Consider the following 17,705-nt stretch of genomic DNA (forward strand, 5'->3'; position numbering starts at 1 on the left):
GTTTTTTGAATTTTGCGAAACTTAAGTTGCCTCTTAGCACTATTCCTTTTATTTGCGTGTTATGCAAAATATTGTTTGAGTACTAAAAGTGATTGTTTCAGAACTAACGCGAATTAGATTTTAAATGCTTGGTGGTGGACTTCTTATTTCACGTAGACTTGCAAAGGAGGTCCAACACAGAACCCAGCCGGTTGAAAACTTTTTAAGCAATTTTTTGGTTGTTTTTGTTACTCAGCTTGCAAAAAAAAATGTTTGCTCTTAATAAATTTTTGTAAGTAATATTTCTGTCTATGACTCAAATCCATATGATGATCATAGTTTAATGTAACCCAATTGTTTTACACGTCATTCTGGGCTGCTAAAAAACTCGATAGAACAGCGTTTGTTTTTCCTCGAATAGACTTTTATGCTTTTGTTTCAGATTGTTTATTTGCTCTGTCGCATCAATGAAGAATAAATCACTTTCAAATGACCCTAGACGAAGAAAAACCGAAGGAACAAAATGAGCCATCAATCGAAACCAAAATTGAGTCTTCGTGGGAAGTTGTTACGAAGAGGTTGAACAGGGTCGCAAATTACCGACAAGTTTGTTCGAATTGTTTTGTCTTTACATTCTGGGATCTAAACCGACGCATATCAGAGTATCTGAAGTTCCTCAACTACAAAAGCTATTCCCTTGAGGTAAATTTAAAATTTTAATCTTGCGCTTAAAGCTTTTTTTAAAATCAGAATTGATTTAAATTTTCCATGATTTGGACAAAATTTTGCTCTGACTCATTTGGAACGTTATTTGGAAGTAGATTCTTTATGAACGCTATGGATATTTTATCATTCTAGCTTGGTTCTGAATGTGATTTTTATTCAAAAAAAATGATAACTGATTTCAAATTTATCTGTGTAAGGATGTCCGGTACATCCAGACCAAAGGACACTCCCCTAAAACCCAATCCAGCGTTTTCCCCCGAGATTCTAGTTGCCACTCCAGGGGGAGAAACGCTGGAGCTTCGGCAGTTGTTCAACCGACTAGACTCAGACAACAACGGAAGCTTAACTTCCTCTGAGCTTCTGAAGGGCTGTGAGATACTGGGTTTCTCCCTTTCAAGCTCAGAAGTTGAGGTATATTGGAGTGAAATGTATTAGTGATGTAGTTTAGAATGTGTTTCTTCATGCTGTATTTCATCTTTTCCGTGTTTTTGATATGTCGAATTCATTTCATTTCTCAATCTCGAACTCGCTTGACATTTTGAAGCCTCTCTCTCTCATCTCATCGTAGTTGTTTATTCTTGACTAACAGTTTCTTCGTTAATATCCAATGATTTAAATGAAAACATTTTTTGTTTTTTTTTTGCAGGAAAAGTCGTACGGCGTGGTGTATCATCTCAAATATGATTTTTTGAGGTTTACATTTTGATTTTTTTTGGAGTTCAATTCAGATGCTAGAAGAAGTTAGGCTCTCGTTTTTTAAAAGTCGATAAGGCGCGAAAAAAATGTAAGTGATTTTAAGTTTCAAAAATGGACTTGAATTTTAGATTTTCCAGATGATGAAAAATTTGCCGATTGATCTATTTTTCTCAAATTAGTTTAGCTTAACTACTCAAGCCAGCGAGCGAGCGTAGTCCTGTATAACCAATCTACTTTTTTAAATCCAACTCACATATAAAAGTGTTCATTTGTTGGGACTTTTGCTGCATATACTTGGCATAGAAGTAGCATCGATTCGGGACCATTGCAAAAGATTTCTTTTTTAAAGCGATTTTTTTTCCTGATTTCGTTTTTACTTTTTATTGCTCATTTTGCTGTTTTCGCGAAATGTCTTTGTCTTTGTGTGAAAAAAATGACAATAATAAAAGTTTTTCTAAACTGAAAGAGCTTCAGCTAGATACTTTTTTCAAAAATTTGAAAAATGAAAACGTAAATTATTTTTTTAGTTTTGCTCGAGTTCATTGAAACTTTTCTTACTGTTCTTTAGTGATTGGTAGTGATTGTTTTTTTAGACTCAGACGAGAGAGCGTAGTCCTGTATAACCAATCTACTTTTTTAAATTCAACTCACATATAAAAGTGTTCATTTGTTGGGACTTTTGCTGCATATACTTGGCATAGAAGTAGCATCGATTCGGGACCATTGCAAAAGATTTCTTTTTTAAAGCGATTTTTTTTCCTGATTTCGTTTTTACTTTTTATTGCTCATTTTGCTGTTTTCGCGAAATGTCTTTGTCTTTGTGTGAAAAAAATGACAATAATAAAAGTTTTTCTAAACTGAAAGAGCTTCAGCCAGATACTTTTTTCAAAAATTTGAAAAATGAAAACGTAAATTATTTTTTTAGTTTTGCTCGAGTTCATTGAAACTTTTCTTACTGTTCTTTAGTGATTGGTAGTGATTGTTTTTTTAGACTCAGACGAGAGAGCGTAGTCCTGTATAACCAATCTACTTTTTTAAATTCAACTCACATATAAAAGTGTTCATTTGTTGGGACTTTTGCTGCATATACTTGGCATAGAAGTAGCATCGATTCGGGACCATTGCAAAAGATTTCTTTTTTAAAGCGATTTTTTTTCCTGATTTCGTTTTTACTTTTTATTGCTCATTTTGCTGTTTTTGCGAAATGTCTTTGTCTTTGTGTGAAAAAAATGACAATAATAAAAGTTTTTCTAAACTGAAAGAGCTTCAGCTAGATACTTTTTTCAAAAATTTGAAAAATGAAAACGTAAATTATTTTTTTAGTTTTGCTCGAGTTCATTGAAACTTTTCTTACTGTTCTTTAGTGATTGGTAGTGATTGTTTTTTTTTTTCAGGAAAAAAAAACAAAATTAATTCACACAAATTTTATTTTTGATTTCTCTTCTGAGTTCAGTATTGCCTGTCAATATAGTCTAATTCGGCAGAAGATTTTTCATTGGTACTCAAATCAAGATCTAAAGGGCTTCAATAGCTTATGTTGTCACTCTACTTCTTGAAGTTTCTGAATGGTAAATGGTTTGATTGGCTCAAAATCTAACTGAAGCCAAAGTTTCTACCCAAAGTGAGTGCCGGAGCGATGTGTTAAAAAACTGACTAGTTTTTTCAACGTAATAGTTCCGGCCACTGAAAATGGGGAGGAACTTTGTATTCGGAGTTTGTTTCTTTCCACGCAAAATCAGTTACCACTAATTATCATCGGACTGAGTTGAGTGATGTGTCAAATAAAAGTCCTTTCAATTGTGATTTGAAAATTTTTTTCCAGCGAATAATGCAAACGAGCAGTCTTACAATAGCTTATTTTTTAAATTTAGGCCGTGAAAATTTAGTTTTTTACTCAATTAAAGTTTTTTTTGAGTTTTTTGCGCCATTCAAAAATTCAAAACAGTTTCTGCGAAAAATAATCAATTTTGTTTTTGTTTATTTTTCAGCAAAATTTTTGTCCAATTTGCTTATTTTACTACTACTTTCAAATATGCTTAAGCAGAAACAATAAGGACATTATTTTAAATAAAATTTTTTTTAGACTATGGTTGGAACATTCTGTGCTACTTGCACAGTAACCGGATATCCTTGTTCTATTTGAAATGTCCTAGGAGCGAGTGAGAGAGTCGTCATATCGTTGATGCCAGTTTAAATTTTCAGAATTTGTAAATCGTCATGGAATTAATGTGAAACTTTTGGACAATATCGAAGAACTTGAAAATTATTGCCTTTAAGATAAATAACCGCGAAAAACCTTCAGTCAGAATATTTTATTTAATTTTCGATGAACATAGTTCAGACTCTTGTATAGGTTTATAGGTCGTGATGATTTGTTAAGTGTTTTTAAAGAAAATGTTTTCAGACTCAAATTTACCTTTTTGCGATGTGACTTATGATTTCTTTGTAAGTTCTGTTCATTTCCTTTGTTAAAAGGAAGGAAAAATCCACTATCGAACTGCAAAACAATGTGATTGACGTCTAGTTTATAAAATGGATTTTAATTATCAGATTTCCTACCGAAACAAGAAAAATTTCCTATTGGTCCAGTTTATCAAATTGGGTTAATTTCATCAAAAAAAAAGTATCAAGCATAATTTATTCTCGAAATCTTTTTTTGAAATCGAAAACTGGGATTTTTTTAAAAGACTAGTCAGCATGTTTTTTTGTTTACTTGCGTTCTTCGATTCTTTTTCAACGTTCTGTCGGCTATGTTTTTCTATTTGCACAGTAACCGGCCTCTGTTTTCTTGCTTTGCTCTGAGTTCGTTTGCTAGTGATGCTATGGCCCTCGAATGCTGAACCGCAATTACACGTTTGATGGGAAACCTGTTTTCATATTTTCATATCATCGGATTGTTCTCTAATTGCTGTGTGTATTCCTTTTTGAACTTGAAATTACGTGTTCGTTGAGATTATAACTTGTTAGTTTGAGGCATGATTTAATTTTTTAAGTTTGATTTATGATTTAGAAACTGATCGAGTCGGCAGATCTGAACAAGGACAAAGAGGTCGACTTCCCAGAGTTCCTCAAGTACGTGTGTGAACATCAAAAGAAGCTCCGTCTAGTATTCCAACATTTGGACGCCAACCAGGATGGTTAGGGTTTCAATCATATAGCCAATTATCACCGAAGAAAAATGTAAAGTAAGTTGCTATTAGAAGAACTAAGGTAACACTACCGAAAAAAAATGTAGAATGTATCTGTGTTTGGTTATGTACTCAAAGAGTTAAATAAGCTGGAGCCAGATCGAAAGTGCAGTAAGGGTTAGTTTCACTGACTGCTTTAGGAAAAATTGACACTGCAGAAATCCGGGTAGGCCTAGCAAACTTGGGCATCAACATTTCCCAGAAAGAAGCGGAGAGTCTCGTTGAAAAGTCGGTATAGTAATATACATTGCTTATTTTTTTGAAATTGATGTCGAGAAGTTTTTGCCCTAATTTTAGTATTAATGAAATCTTTTCCCCTAAGTTTTTGCCCTTGTTGTTCCGACCGCTGAACCATAATCATCGGAATTGGTCGAATGCCCGTTGACGAGTATGCCTAATTTAATTACAATATAATTTGAAAAATAAACGAAACGTTTTCCAAAGTTTTTTTATTATTGTGGTCGGAACTTTCTGTGCTACTTGCAGAGCAACTTGTTACTCTTTTTCTGATCTGACCTTGATTGAAATCACATTTCCTGAAGGGGAGGGGTCAGATTCGTTACTTGGTACAAAGTTTACTTGCTTAACCGTTCAATTTGTTCATTATTGGGGTAGCGATTTGTTATTATGTACCAAAGGGGGATAGTTAAAGAAATCCTATAAAACTTGGTATGGTAAGCTATTAAACGATTCTGAACTTTTAACTGTTTGCCATCTCAAAAATCAAGCATTTGGCCATAATAGCATGTAAAAGTGCACTGAAAATTGAAAATTTGAAATAGGGGAGTGTAAAAGCGCCAAGTAATCTGAGGTCACTGCATTGGCTTTAGAATCCAATGCAGCGAGGGTGGTGGTAGTGGCAGTGGCAGTGGGGATGTGGAAGGTGGAACAAGTGTGTATTGGGAGCAGTGGAGGGACTACCACCTGCTGCACCCCACAGACAACACAGAGGACATCATCAATTATTGGAGACACGGATCGGTGAGTTGCACGAAACTCATGGCTTCGACCACTGAAAGTGAGAAGGAACTTTGTCTACGCTTGTGTTTTAGTTTTTCTGTTTTAACTTATTTTGCGCGTGAAAGCCGGTATCAAAAATAGTCACCAGAATAAGTTAAGTGGTATATCATATTAAAGCGCTTTAAGTCATGTTTTGATTGACATCAAATTTTTTCACGAAGTTTTCTCTGTCGAGAAAAACCGGTATGAAAGTTAGCTTTCAAGTTTATTTTTGAGCGAATACATTGAGCAAGCAGTTGTTATAATAGGAATTTTTTGAAGTGTCGATGAACATCGTGAAGACTCATCTAGTTCAGGAAAAAATCGTTATGTTTTATTCATCTCTAATTTGATTTTTCGCGGTTTGACTTTTTGGGTTAATTGGGTTAACTCTATAAAAAGTTTCAATCATTACACTAGGGGAAACATAGTGTATTAGTACGAACTTTCTTCTTTTACTAACCTAGGTCGCAAATAAAAGTGTTCATTGAAAGTGTTCACTTATTTGGTTGCATTTTGCAATAATCACGATCTGCAGCATTGAAAATTTGTTGGAATATATTCTCTGCTTTTTTGTTGCTAGTGTTTGTGATTTATTATTCGTCCGTGGCTGAGTGGTTAGTGCGTGAGACTCAAAGATTCTAGGTCGGAGATCGAATCCCAAGCCGAATTATCACTAATTTGAGGCTTATTTTTACTTTTTCTTATCGCACTTCAATGAGCTGCTTTTTGTCGTGATCACGCTTGTGTTTGCGAAGCTAATTTTTGCCTCTGTACATTTTTCTTGAGAGCTCTAAGGGCGTATATTTTTTCTTTGAAATTAGTTTGTTTCTTTGCGTTCATTGACTCGTGTTCTAATGTCTGTCGGCTATGTTTGTTTAAGCCGTGAAAAAAATCAGTTTTACCCCTGGAAATTTATTTTTCGAAGCTTTGATTTAGCGCTTCCTTGGCAATGAAAATAATATTGAACATCTCGAAAAATGTTCTGCTAAAAGTATTTTTTTAACTTTGAAAATATAATTTTTTCTTTCATTTTTCGGATACAACTGTAGTCAATTTTGCTTAATTTGCGAACATTCCAAGCTATCGTCAAATTCTTCTCACCGCACGTTGTTCAAACATTTGAAAAAAAAGTATATTCTTCTATTTTTTGCGGTTGGAACCATCTGTGCTACATGCACATCAATTGCCTGCCTTTTCTTTTTTTTTTGCCCTATAATGCATGCTATTCAACTGCTTCCAATTTGAAAGTTTTTTCATGGTTTGATTTGAAAATGTTTGATGCGGTTACTGCTTGTGTTGCCTGTTTTGATCACTTGTAGAATAGGTTGTATTTGCATCTATAAAGAACAATTGCCAGCCCCTTCCTCGTGTCGCTTACGAAGAAAAATTTGCCATGTGGTTCAGTATTTAAGATAATTAGGTACAAAAGGGCAATTTTGACGGTATTAAGTGAGCTTGCGAATTATGGGTTTTATTACGAAGACCATTTTTTTAATCCAATTTGCATAAAGGTCAGTTAATTTTGGTAAAATCTTTCGCCGCATAGTATTGACAGTTTAATAGCGAGTGATTTCCGCTTTATGAGTAGCTGATTTTTCGATTTTGTTAGCGTAAGTGGGCCAGTTGCGCAGGGAAGTCGACATAACTGCTCGAGGTTTGAGTTCGAATCTCGTAGAGGGATGTGTTTTTCAAATATCAATAAGGTTTTTAATTTCTTGCTTTTTCTCTGTTACCTTTCGAAGCTACTTCTTGGCTTTTTTGCGAAGTGCAGCTTCGCATCAGTATTCAAATTAATGTGTCTGAATTTTTTACTACAGATCTTTCAATATATATTTCAATATATACTACAGAAGACGAGAAGTAATTGCAAACTCAATATTTTATCAGCTAAAAGACCCATTTTCAAGGGCATGTTTCGCCATATCTTAGATTTTTTTTACAAAACTTTTACATCAGTTGAAGGCAATTGATTGCATTTTTACTATTTGCAGACTTTTTCGGGTCAAAAATAACTGTTTTCTCACTTTTTGATGTTTTTGCAAGGGCGTGAGTTTTTTTTAAATACTGGATATAAAGAAGATGTCACATCTGAATGCATTTTCTCACCTATTTTTTTCTGATTACGTGAACATTTTTTCCCGCCATAATAACAAATGTTCACGCCGTTGGAAAGTCATTGAAGATACACTAAACTGGTATCTTTAACCCCAAAATATTAGATATAAAATTTCGAACTAAATTTCAATTTCTGCGAAGATGGAACTAATTGCCCTCGTCTGGCAGAACACTAACTTAAAGAGATCAAAATGGCAGTAACGGATTTAGGGTGGACTTAGGTTGGACTTCAACTAAAAAAAGATCAGCCAAATCTGAATTTTGATACCAAATTTGACTTGATCATAAGGTCAATCATGCATGAAACTGTTTGTGACGTTTGACTCTAAATAGCAATTTTAGGAAATGTACTGCACGCGTTGCGTTAACTTTTGATTGTGTTAAGCTTCATGGTTATGAGCTTCAAAAAACACATGCAGAATTATCATTTGATTACTTGAGTCAAAAATTTAGTTCTTTGGAAGCTCCGAAAACAAAAAATGAAAATGGATTTGTGACGGAGAAGAAAATTAATAAGACTATTATGTTTGTAGTTGTCACTAGATCATACCGTGTAAGTTTGTCTTTCTTTCTATACTTCTGACAGTTTTCGTCTAAAATCTTAATAATCTGAATATCCTGGGTTGAGAGCACTTTTCGCAACTACCACTTGCTTTTCGCTTAACAATCGAAGCATTACATACGGTAGGTATATTAAAGAGCCACTTCGAAGTTTTTGAAAATTGACAGGCTCTGAGGTTCTGACCCGGGCTCTTTTTCGTTTTACCCCCACCTCACTCAAACATGAATTTTATGGTCTAACGAGTGGTTTTACGAGGTTAATCATGAGACCAAATATGTTTGTCATGGCCTAATTAGTCTGCATGTCAATTTTCATGACAATCGGACAAAGTGAACAGTAACTTCAAATTTAAAATTTTGCAGGTGGGGGGGGGGGAAGTAAAAAGAGCCCGAAACGTTTATGCATATAAGTGAAACAGAAAAAATTGAATCCAATAAAAAGTTGCTTCTGAAAGAAATAATTGAGCTTGAGTGTTTTAAATGTTTCAGAATCTGGACGTGGGTGATGACCTGCGAGTGCCAGATGAGTTGCCGGCGAAGGAGAAGGCGGGATCCATGTTGTTGCGAACTCTCATCTCAGGAGGAGTGGCAGGGGCAGTGTCGAGGACTTGCACCGCACCCATAGACAGACTGAAAGTGCTGCTGCAAGTAAGTCTTCTATTTGTTTTCTAATTCACAATTTAAAAGTTCAATTCGAATTTCGTATTATTTTAAACATTGAATACTTTTTAAATGAAGATTATAATAAATAAAAGGCGTTAGCAGTGTTTTGCGATACCAGTTTGTTCTGATGTCTTTTTCTACAGAAATCTAAGCAGTAGCTTAAAATTGTTTTCTTCATGTGGAATCAGCCGTTTGTTTCATTTCAGGTCCACTCGTCCTATAAAAACCCCCTTGGTGTAGTCTCGGGTTTTCGACAACTGATATCAGAGGGAGGTGCCACTGGACTATGGCGTGGGAACGGAATGAATGTCTTGAAGATAGCACCCGAATCAGCCATCAAATTCCTAACCTATGAAAAGGTTTATAATAATTCGTGAGCTTTGAGCTATGCAATTAAACTGAAAAATAATCTACAGGCTTGCACGAAAGATAATGATATTAGTTAGTTTGTTATAAAATGTCATCATGGAAAACTTAACAGATCCTTTTCGTCAGTCCGTTCGTTTTTCGTTCATACGTGTATTTCGTCCACCTTTTTTGTCGAAGGAAAGTTTCAAAAAAACTTTAAAAAATAATTACAAAATAACGTTTCGTATAATCTTGTTGGTACATTTATATAACCGAAAAGGGTTTTATAAATATTCTGATGGTTTGTTTAGATGAAGCAGATCATCAAAGGGGACAAGTGTGAAGTTACTGCTCTGCAGAGGTTCTTTGCTGGTTCCATTGGCGGCCTCTGTGCACAGACAACTATCTATCCCCTAGAAGTGAGTGCCTTATTGATCCGACTTTTGAAGAAATTAAGGAATATATATGCTTGATGTAGTTTTTTTCTTCTGACCAAGTTTTGAAAGAAAGTTATAGTGGCGACAGAATCTTAACTGGAATCTACATGTTCCCAGCGAAAGTGCTACCAACAATTTTAAATGCGTTTGAGCTTACGTAAACTGCTAGTTTAAATAGTTTGAAGACTTTATCTATGAAACTGAAAGCGTAACACGAATTATTATCCTGTACACAAAATTGTTTACACATGCCGAGAGTAGTGTCATATTACGAAAACTTTTTTTTCCATCCCAACTCGCGATTAAAAGTCCTCATTAGAGTGTGAGAATCTAGATGCTAGTCCGTGATACTCTTGCGCTGGAGGACGGGGTTCCAATTCCGGTGCATAGCAGAGTTTTATTAGTATTGGGATCCAAATAATGGGCAGTTGGAACATTCAGGGCTTTGCCTTGATATATGAGCAGTCTTATTTGATTATAGTGGCGGATCTTCTATTACAATAAAAGGTTTCTTTTGACACTATATTTTGACCCCCGTACTGTAAAAGGTATGACTCTTCTTTTTTTTCCTAAGTAACTCGCAAGTTAAAGTGTTCAATTAGTGAATCTTTTGCTATAAATACAATCTGTAGCGTTCGCATTTCCATATAATCTGTTCTCCTCTTTTGGTGGCTAGTGATTGCCTTTCGTCAAGCGACCGAGGCAGAGGAAAGGGCATGACATATCTACTTTAATGGTCGCTGGTTCAATGCATCACTTAGTACTTTTTTATTGCACAATCTGAGCGTGTTATCATACTACGATTGCCACTTTTTTCCCAACCTACGTCGCAAATGAAAGTGTCGATTAAAAATGTTCATTTATGCTATTGCTGTAGGGCATGTATTCAATGACATTTCAAAAGCATTTGTCAATTTCGCTTAGCCACTGGCCTGTTTGATAATAATAGGTATTTACACTTGCGATTAGCAAGCGTTATCAAATCGGAATATAGACTTTTTTTGGTTAACAACTTGTTTTACAGAATCGCTTGGTATCTTGGTCCCGAGTTCGAATCTAACCAGGTTCTGTTTTTGTTTCAAACGGGAAAGGTTCCGTTCCAAAAAGCTTGTCGGCTTATTATTTGCCTACTTATGTTTTCGGGGCTTAGTTGCCACATCATAGAACTTTTTTGTTTTAGGAAGTTTTCGTTGTATTTGCGTTTTATGTTTTCATTCACTTCTGCAATTTGTAGTTCTACTAGCCTTGACTTCTTTTTTTGCTAAATTTTTTTTCGGATTAGATGATTAAACGCCGTCGAATGTGTTTTCCGCAAAAAAACATCGTTCCAGACAACATTTTGAAGTTTTTTGTCGGGTTTTTCGAAAATTTTTCCGCTTTCGTTGGACTTAGTTGCTTCTTTTCCTTTCCTGTCTGCTAGCTTGCAATGCTATTTTTTGTGATATCGCAAGTGATGCGAAATTTTGCTTCGCCTTTGGCTATGAAAATATATGGGAACTGGTTTTCTGATATTCTTTGGAAAATTTTTGTTTTTCGCAGAAGTTTTAGCTTTTCTAGAAAACTACCTCAACGATTTGTTTTAAAACGTTGTACCAATGAACAGATCGGCTATGCCACTGGTTTTTTTTTTGTTCCATTATTTGAGAAATTGCCCTGCCATGAGAGACAAAAAATCAATTTGGTAAAGCGTGTAATTATGATCTTCCTGCATAAATTGTTACAGCCTAACTTTTGTAGAAAAAATTTTTGGCGTTGTAAAGTGTTCACATTTTGAAAGTTTGGCCGTTTTTCGGAAACCTTTTCATTTTTGTCGAAAACTACCAAGCTTGCTCTGAGATGAAGAAATCGATTAACAGAATGACTTGCTTTAGTAGAGAAATCATTTCTGTGTTGGGTAAAGTCCATTTTTGCCGTTTTAAAAATAACGTTTTTCCTCCCGCATCAGTAAAACATATTCTAGGAAAATTCAAACAGTTACATCAAACTTGAAGGCCTACTAAATTTTAATCATGAAGTTCAAAAGTGGAAGTTTTTCAAAAACAAGCTAATGGTTTTCTTTTAATTCACGTTCATTGGCTTTTCTCCAACTATGTCTCATAGCTATGTTTTCATTTTCTAAAGCTATTTTTTAGTCGTTTTGTCTCTTGTGTTTGCGAAGTGCTGCTTCGCCTCTGTATTAGACAGCCAAAGCCTTATCAATACAAATTTTTTACTTTTATTTGTTTGCCTTAATTGTTCAGACTGTCGAAAGTGAGTAATTTTTCTCGGGTTGGTTTTTCCAGACAATTTTCTATTTAGCCGTTTGTGACGAATTTTTATAAAGCATGAAAACAATTTTCACCTTGATCATTTGTTGTAAAGTAATTAGGGATTGAATTTGGAACTACTGTGACTACTATAAGGCAAATGGGGATACTCAGCGCGTTATATTTTGTAGAGTTTCATATTTCGGAATGAGGAAAGCTGTACGTTATAGCGAGTGTAGAATAGAAAAGATAAAAGAGAAAGAGTTCTCATTGTCATTAAAGGGCAGTCGGAACTTTCAAGGCTTCGCCATGATACGAGAAGTCTTGTTTGTTACACAATAAAAAGTGGTTATCCTGGTCCGAGCGGATCAGTGGTTAATATACAGCCATTAAAGTTTGTATGCCAAGGGAAGGGTACCAGATGTTAAAGTGTAAAAAAACTAAGTGATTGACACTTCTATAGGTCTCGATAAGTTTTTTCAAGAAAAAGTCTTAAAATTTGTTCACGCCCAAGTTTAATTTTCCGAGATTTGGCTTTTGTCTTTTTTAAAGTTCGTCTCTTTTCCTTTGTTCACACTAGCGAACTGGCGAGCGTTAGTATATAAGTACGAACGTTCTTTTTTTCTAAGCCAGCTCGCAAAAACAAACATTGAGTGTTCATTGAAAGTGTTCATTTACATGCAAATTTCTCTGTGCCATATGAAATTGCATAGCTTCTGCTCTCTGCTTTATTTGTGGCTAGTGGTTGTGGTTCCTTAAGCGTCCGTGTGTGAGCGGTTAGTGTGTGAGACTCATAATCTCTAGGTCGCAGTAGATCGTAGGTTCGAATCCGAGACGAAACGGAATTTTTTAGTAATTCGAGGCTTATTTCTATTTTTTTTCCTTTTGCTTTTTATAGAGCTGCTTTTTTGTCGTATTCTCGCTAATGTTTGCGAAGCGCAGTTTCACCTCTGTATAAAATGACGCAAACTCGCTATCGCACAGCGAAATTGTAAAGGTCACGAAAAACCTGAGTGTTTTCCAGTTTCAAAAATAGACTTGAGTTTTTTTGGAATTACAGATGAATAAAGTTCCTGTTAATCCAGTTTTCTCTTTGAGTTAAGTTGTGCAGCAATGGGATATTCTTGTTAAGATTAATAAACGTAGTGAAGACTCTTGTATAGGTCTTGGTGTTTTTTTTTGTTGTTTTGTTTTTTTTTTTCAGGTAAAAGTCTTAAAATTCTCTAATAACTACAGATTCATAAATATTAATGCATTTATGAATGCAGTTAGGTATTTATCCTCTTTTTGAGTTCAATTGAAATTAATCTAAAAACTTTACTTATTGATCGAGTTTTCTCAAATTGGGTTACTGTTATCAAAAAAGCGCCAATCATATTTAATTCTAGAAATTCAAAGAGCTTAAAGGGCATCTATTTTTTTCAATTTCTGTTTTTTTTTCTATTTTCTTGCGTTCATTACTCTTTTCCAACTGTTAGTTTGCTATGTTTTGGCTTAGTAATAATCATTTGTTTGACACTCAGTATGTGACGAATTCTTAAGTTAGAATTCACAATCCTCGGATTGTCGTCTGTCAGGTGTTTTTGAGGGAAATGTATGTTTTCATTTATTCTTCTGTATATTTTCATTTATGGTTCCTATTTTTGATTAATATTCTTTGTGTTCAATTTAGTCATAAAGGTGCATTAATCGTTTTCTTTTTGGTGAAACTTAATGTAGCTTTAAACATCATAGTTGACTTGAAAGACTTATTTGGTTGCCGAAGCAAAAGCCATTGAAGAAAGCTATGCTTTTTATAGATTTTGCGATAATGATGGTAGATGCAATTATCATAAATTTAATAAATCCAAAATGTAATCATTTAACTTTCTAAGAGTTAACAGGATGTTTTTTTTTAGAAAAGTGAATTTCTTAAAAAAAGGCAACATAGTTTTGATTCATAAAAACTTGAAGTAAGATTTTCAATTTCTGTTAGGTTTTTTTGACTCTTAAGGGCGGTTTTCTCTGTTGGCTGTGTTTATCATTGTCTAAATGTTAGTTTCCGCTTTGTAGCTTCTGAAGACGAAGTTGATTCTGCGGAAGACGGGCGAGTACTCGGGCATCGTGGACTGTGCAGCCAAGGTGTACAAGGAGGGTGGACTGCGTGTGTTCTACCGTGGATACATTCCCAATGCAATAGGAATCATTCCATACGCTGGAATTGACCTCATGGTCTATGAGGTACATGCACGTTTAGAATATTTTATCATGTTATTTTGTAAATTAAGTTGGTTCATGCATGAGTTATTTATTTATTCATTTTTTGTTGAAAACGGGAAGGAACTTGGTATTCGGGTGTTTTTTCGCTTTGTTTTCCACGCAAAATCAAGTACCACAATTAATTATCGGAATGGGTCGAGTGATATACCAAATTAAAGCCCTTTCAGTCGTTATTCGAAAGATGTTAGATAATTTTCAAAAAGTTGTCCGTTTCGAGAAAAACTGATTTTAAATTTGATTATTAGTTCAATTTCGAGCGAGTGAAGCGATCGAGTGACGATCGTTATATAACAATTTATTTTATTTTGACTTTTATGCTTAAAATTCCTTATTTTCACCAGAAATAAAACTAATTTTGGATGTTTGATTTAGTGTTTACTTGGCATTAAAGGTTTTCTAAAAAAGTGTATTTAAAAATTTATTGTGCAAAAATTAGAAAAAGCGCTTTAATTTTTTTATTGTCACTCATTTTTTGAAGACAAGAATAATCGATTATGTTTCATTCGCTAAGATTCTACGCGGTTCTAATTTTCTCGAATCACGCATTTGTATAACTTTCGAGTCACACCACGCACTAAAAACGGCACTAATTTGATGAAAAAAATAACTTTAAAAAAGTGTTAAAGTTGTTTATGAATATGGACGGAAAATTCTGTGCTACTTGCGGGGCAACCTGATATTCTTGTTACCCTTGCGATACTTATCCCTTAAGATGAGCAAAGGTATTGCAATCGGGTAAATTACTTCACAGGACTCATCTGGACTCCTGGTAGTACCTTGGTTCATAATGAATTCAAATTTCTTAGTGTCTCCTGAACACTTAGCCAGGAGGTGAATCGTTTTTTTTTTGCTGTAAACTAACTTTCACTTAAGTTTCTGTAAGGTTTTCAGCATTTTGAAATTTCGGCCGAATCGAAATTTGTTTTTTACAATGGTTACAATGTTTACTAACTCGATTTAAAATTTCATTTTTTTTTCATTTTTGTCTGTCTTATTGGCTTAATAAGTTTTGGCTTATCTGATATCAATCTAGTGGCGTCGTTTGGGGATTGAAAAAAGTTTTTCTGTGCTTCCATGTTCTGAGGGCAAACAAAAGGACATAACATTTTTCATTTAGTTAAGAATTTTGAATTTTTTTGTCATGAAGGTTTGTGCTCAGGTATTTTCGGCTTTGTTATCGCTTGTTAATTTTAAAATCAAAATCAAGCAACAATTCGGTGTATCTAGTTTAGAGGCAATTGCTTGAGACCCCAAAGGGTTGCGGTTCAAATCCGGCTGGGACCTGTTTTTTTTGCAAACTGGAGTTTTTGAAGGTTCATCTTTTTTCTATATTGCTGTAACCCCTAACCCTAACCCCATGCTGGAGAACAAAAAGCCCGATTTTTTTGAAGGTTCACCTTTTTTCTATATTGCTCTAACGCCCATGCTTGAGACCAAAAAGCCCGATTTTTTGAAGGTTCATCTTTTTTCCATATTGCTGTAACCCCCATGCTTGAGACCAAAAAGCCCGTGAATTCGATTCCAGTCGAAACCTATTTTTTTTTGCAAATTGAAAATGTTCGGCTAATATAGATTTTTGTCGGCTTAGTTCCGCAGGAACGATTTTTGCTGAACCTTTGGTTTCTGTCTAGCATTCTGAAGGGTCTTTCTGAAGTTTTTGATGACTGATTTTTGGGCTTTTGTTGCAATTTTTCATTGACAAACACGATTTCTTGAAGTTTTTTTCTATTATTTTGTTGGAGTTTAGGATTAGTCATTCATATTTGTATCGCAAGTGGTGCGAAACTCAGTTTTGTCTCTGTGTTGATATTTGAAAATGTACTTGTTGGAATACCTGGTTTTTTTGATGATGACTATCGGTTTGACTGATGTTTTTCCATGAATCGATGGGTCTCATTTTTACAACGCTCTACGACAGATCTGTGTGTTTTAGACTTTAAAAGGACGATACCTCTCCAGTCGTACTTCAGATCAGTCATCCGGACAACCTCCAGGAGTGCCAGTGGTGCTATTCTGTGGCGCAGTCTCCTCTTCATGTGGCCAACTGGCTAGCTACCCTTTCGCACTCCTCAGAACCAAAATGCAAGATCAAAGTAGGTTCCTTTTTATTTGTACCAAGTTAAGGAACATTTGATGTCATAACTTCTGCTGTACATCTGTTCTTGTGGTATGTTTTGAAGAATAAATGAACAAAGCGAAGGCAATGATTTGGGCCGGCGTTTTTTTGGTTTTTTTTGGAGAAATTTTTTCACGTTCAAATTTATTTCGTTCAAATTTATTTTTCTCGCAGTTTTATTTTTTGATTTAATTTTTCTTAAGTAACTTCAAATTGATGACAAATTCGCTGTAGTTTTGCTTCCCGAGTTCATTTACACGTTTACAACTGCATCTTGGCTTTATTTACTCTTCTAGTCTTTTGAAATAGGTTGTGTTATTTTCTCAATGTGCACAATTGAATCTCGGGTTTTCGCAAATTGGGAAGGTGTAGCCTTTGTTGCAAAAAAACATTAAAAAGTATTGTCAAAAAGCTCTTTCAGATTGCCTCTCATAATTTTCATTTTGTTATAATGCTGTCAACTTGATCGGCCTTTATAATTAATGCGTTTTTTGCAGCGGCATCTGTGCGACGTCAGCCTTCAATGCGCCAGCTGGCCTTGCACATAGTTCGAACAGAGGGACCCCTCGGACTGTACAGAGGCATCATCCCCAACTTCCTCAAGGTCATCCCAGCTGTGTCTATATCATGGGTGGTCTACGAAAACACCAAACGAGCACTGGGGCTGTAGCTACTATTTTATGTCGTAATAAAAAACAACAGCAACCATTGTGCCTATTTGAAGACTTGTCTGAAAAAGGAAGATCATCAGAAAATTGGACTCTAGTTGACTAATAGTAGTAGAGGCAGTAGCTAAAATTAGATTAGCTGGTCTAGTATAATAACGCTGGTCTTGTCTGATAACATTTTGAACGAATCTGAGGGGTGTCAACAAGTTTTGATGTATCATTACAATGACAATAGGTTTTTTTTTTAATCATTTTATCCACGAGGGATAGGAGCAACATACGAGCTGTACAGCTCATCACGGCGAACCGCTGTTGTGCCCCTGCTTAAGGTTAACTTTGAAGAATAACTTCCTTTTCAAGAATATGTGTGTGAAAAAATTGCGCGGTCTTACAATGAAAAAAGACCATGATATTCTTTGTTTTTAAAGGAAAAAATTAAGCTCTTTGCGTTATTAACTATACTACTAAACTACTATGTCAGTAGTACCTAGTACTAATTGGTCTTGGCAGTACTATAGTTGGCTAGCTCTCATGAACTCGTTGAAATCTGTGGTTGCCTAAATTGAAACCTTAGAGTTTTCCAGTTATTTCGTAACCCCTATCACAGATTGGGCAGAAGGCAAATGAAAATTTGTGCTAAATGATCCCTTCCTATTTTCGAAGTAAACTATAGTTTATTTATACGTCCTTGAAAAACTAAT

At 35.0% G+C, this 17,705-nt stretch overlaps 1 protein-coding gene across 2 annotated transcripts; it reads left to right on the forward strand.

Annotated features, from left to right (window-relative positions):
• Window positions 1–425: 425 nt before the first annotated feature.
• Window positions 426–17,205, forward strand: LOC134840529 (mitochondrial adenyl nucleotide antiporter SLC25A24-like). 2 transcript variants are annotated; one of them, XM_063856405.1, is made up of 11 exons: window positions 565–681; window positions 903–1,116; window positions 4,412–4,538; window positions 4,730–4,817; window positions 5,420–5,570; window positions 8,757–8,915; window positions 9,137–9,289; window positions 9,590–9,697; window positions 14,014–14,181; window positions 16,154–16,313; window positions 16,834–17,205. In XM_063856405.1, exons 2-11 carry the CDS (start codon window positions 904–906, stop codon window positions 17,004–17,006), a joined length of 1,500 nt encoding a protein of 499 aa, XP_063712475.1. In that variant the 5' UTR covers window positions 565–681; window position 903; the 3' UTR covers window positions 17,007–17,205. The 2 variants fall into 2 exon arrangements, with proteins under 2 accessions (XP_063712476.1, XP_063712475.1); XM_063856406.1 differs by lacking the exon at window positions 903–1,116 and having other exon boundaries at window positions 426–681; window positions 16,834–17,201.
• Window positions 17,206–17,705: the final 500 nt, after the last annotated feature.

The sequence above is a fragment of the Symsagittifera roscoffensis genome, chromosome 2 (assembly GCF_963678635.1).
Source record: "Symsagittifera roscoffensis chromosome 2, txSymRosc1.1, whole genome shotgun sequence".
NCBI classification, from domain to species: domain Eukaryota; kingdom Metazoa; phylum Xenacoelomorpha; order Acoela; family Convolutidae; genus Symsagittifera; species Symsagittifera roscoffensis.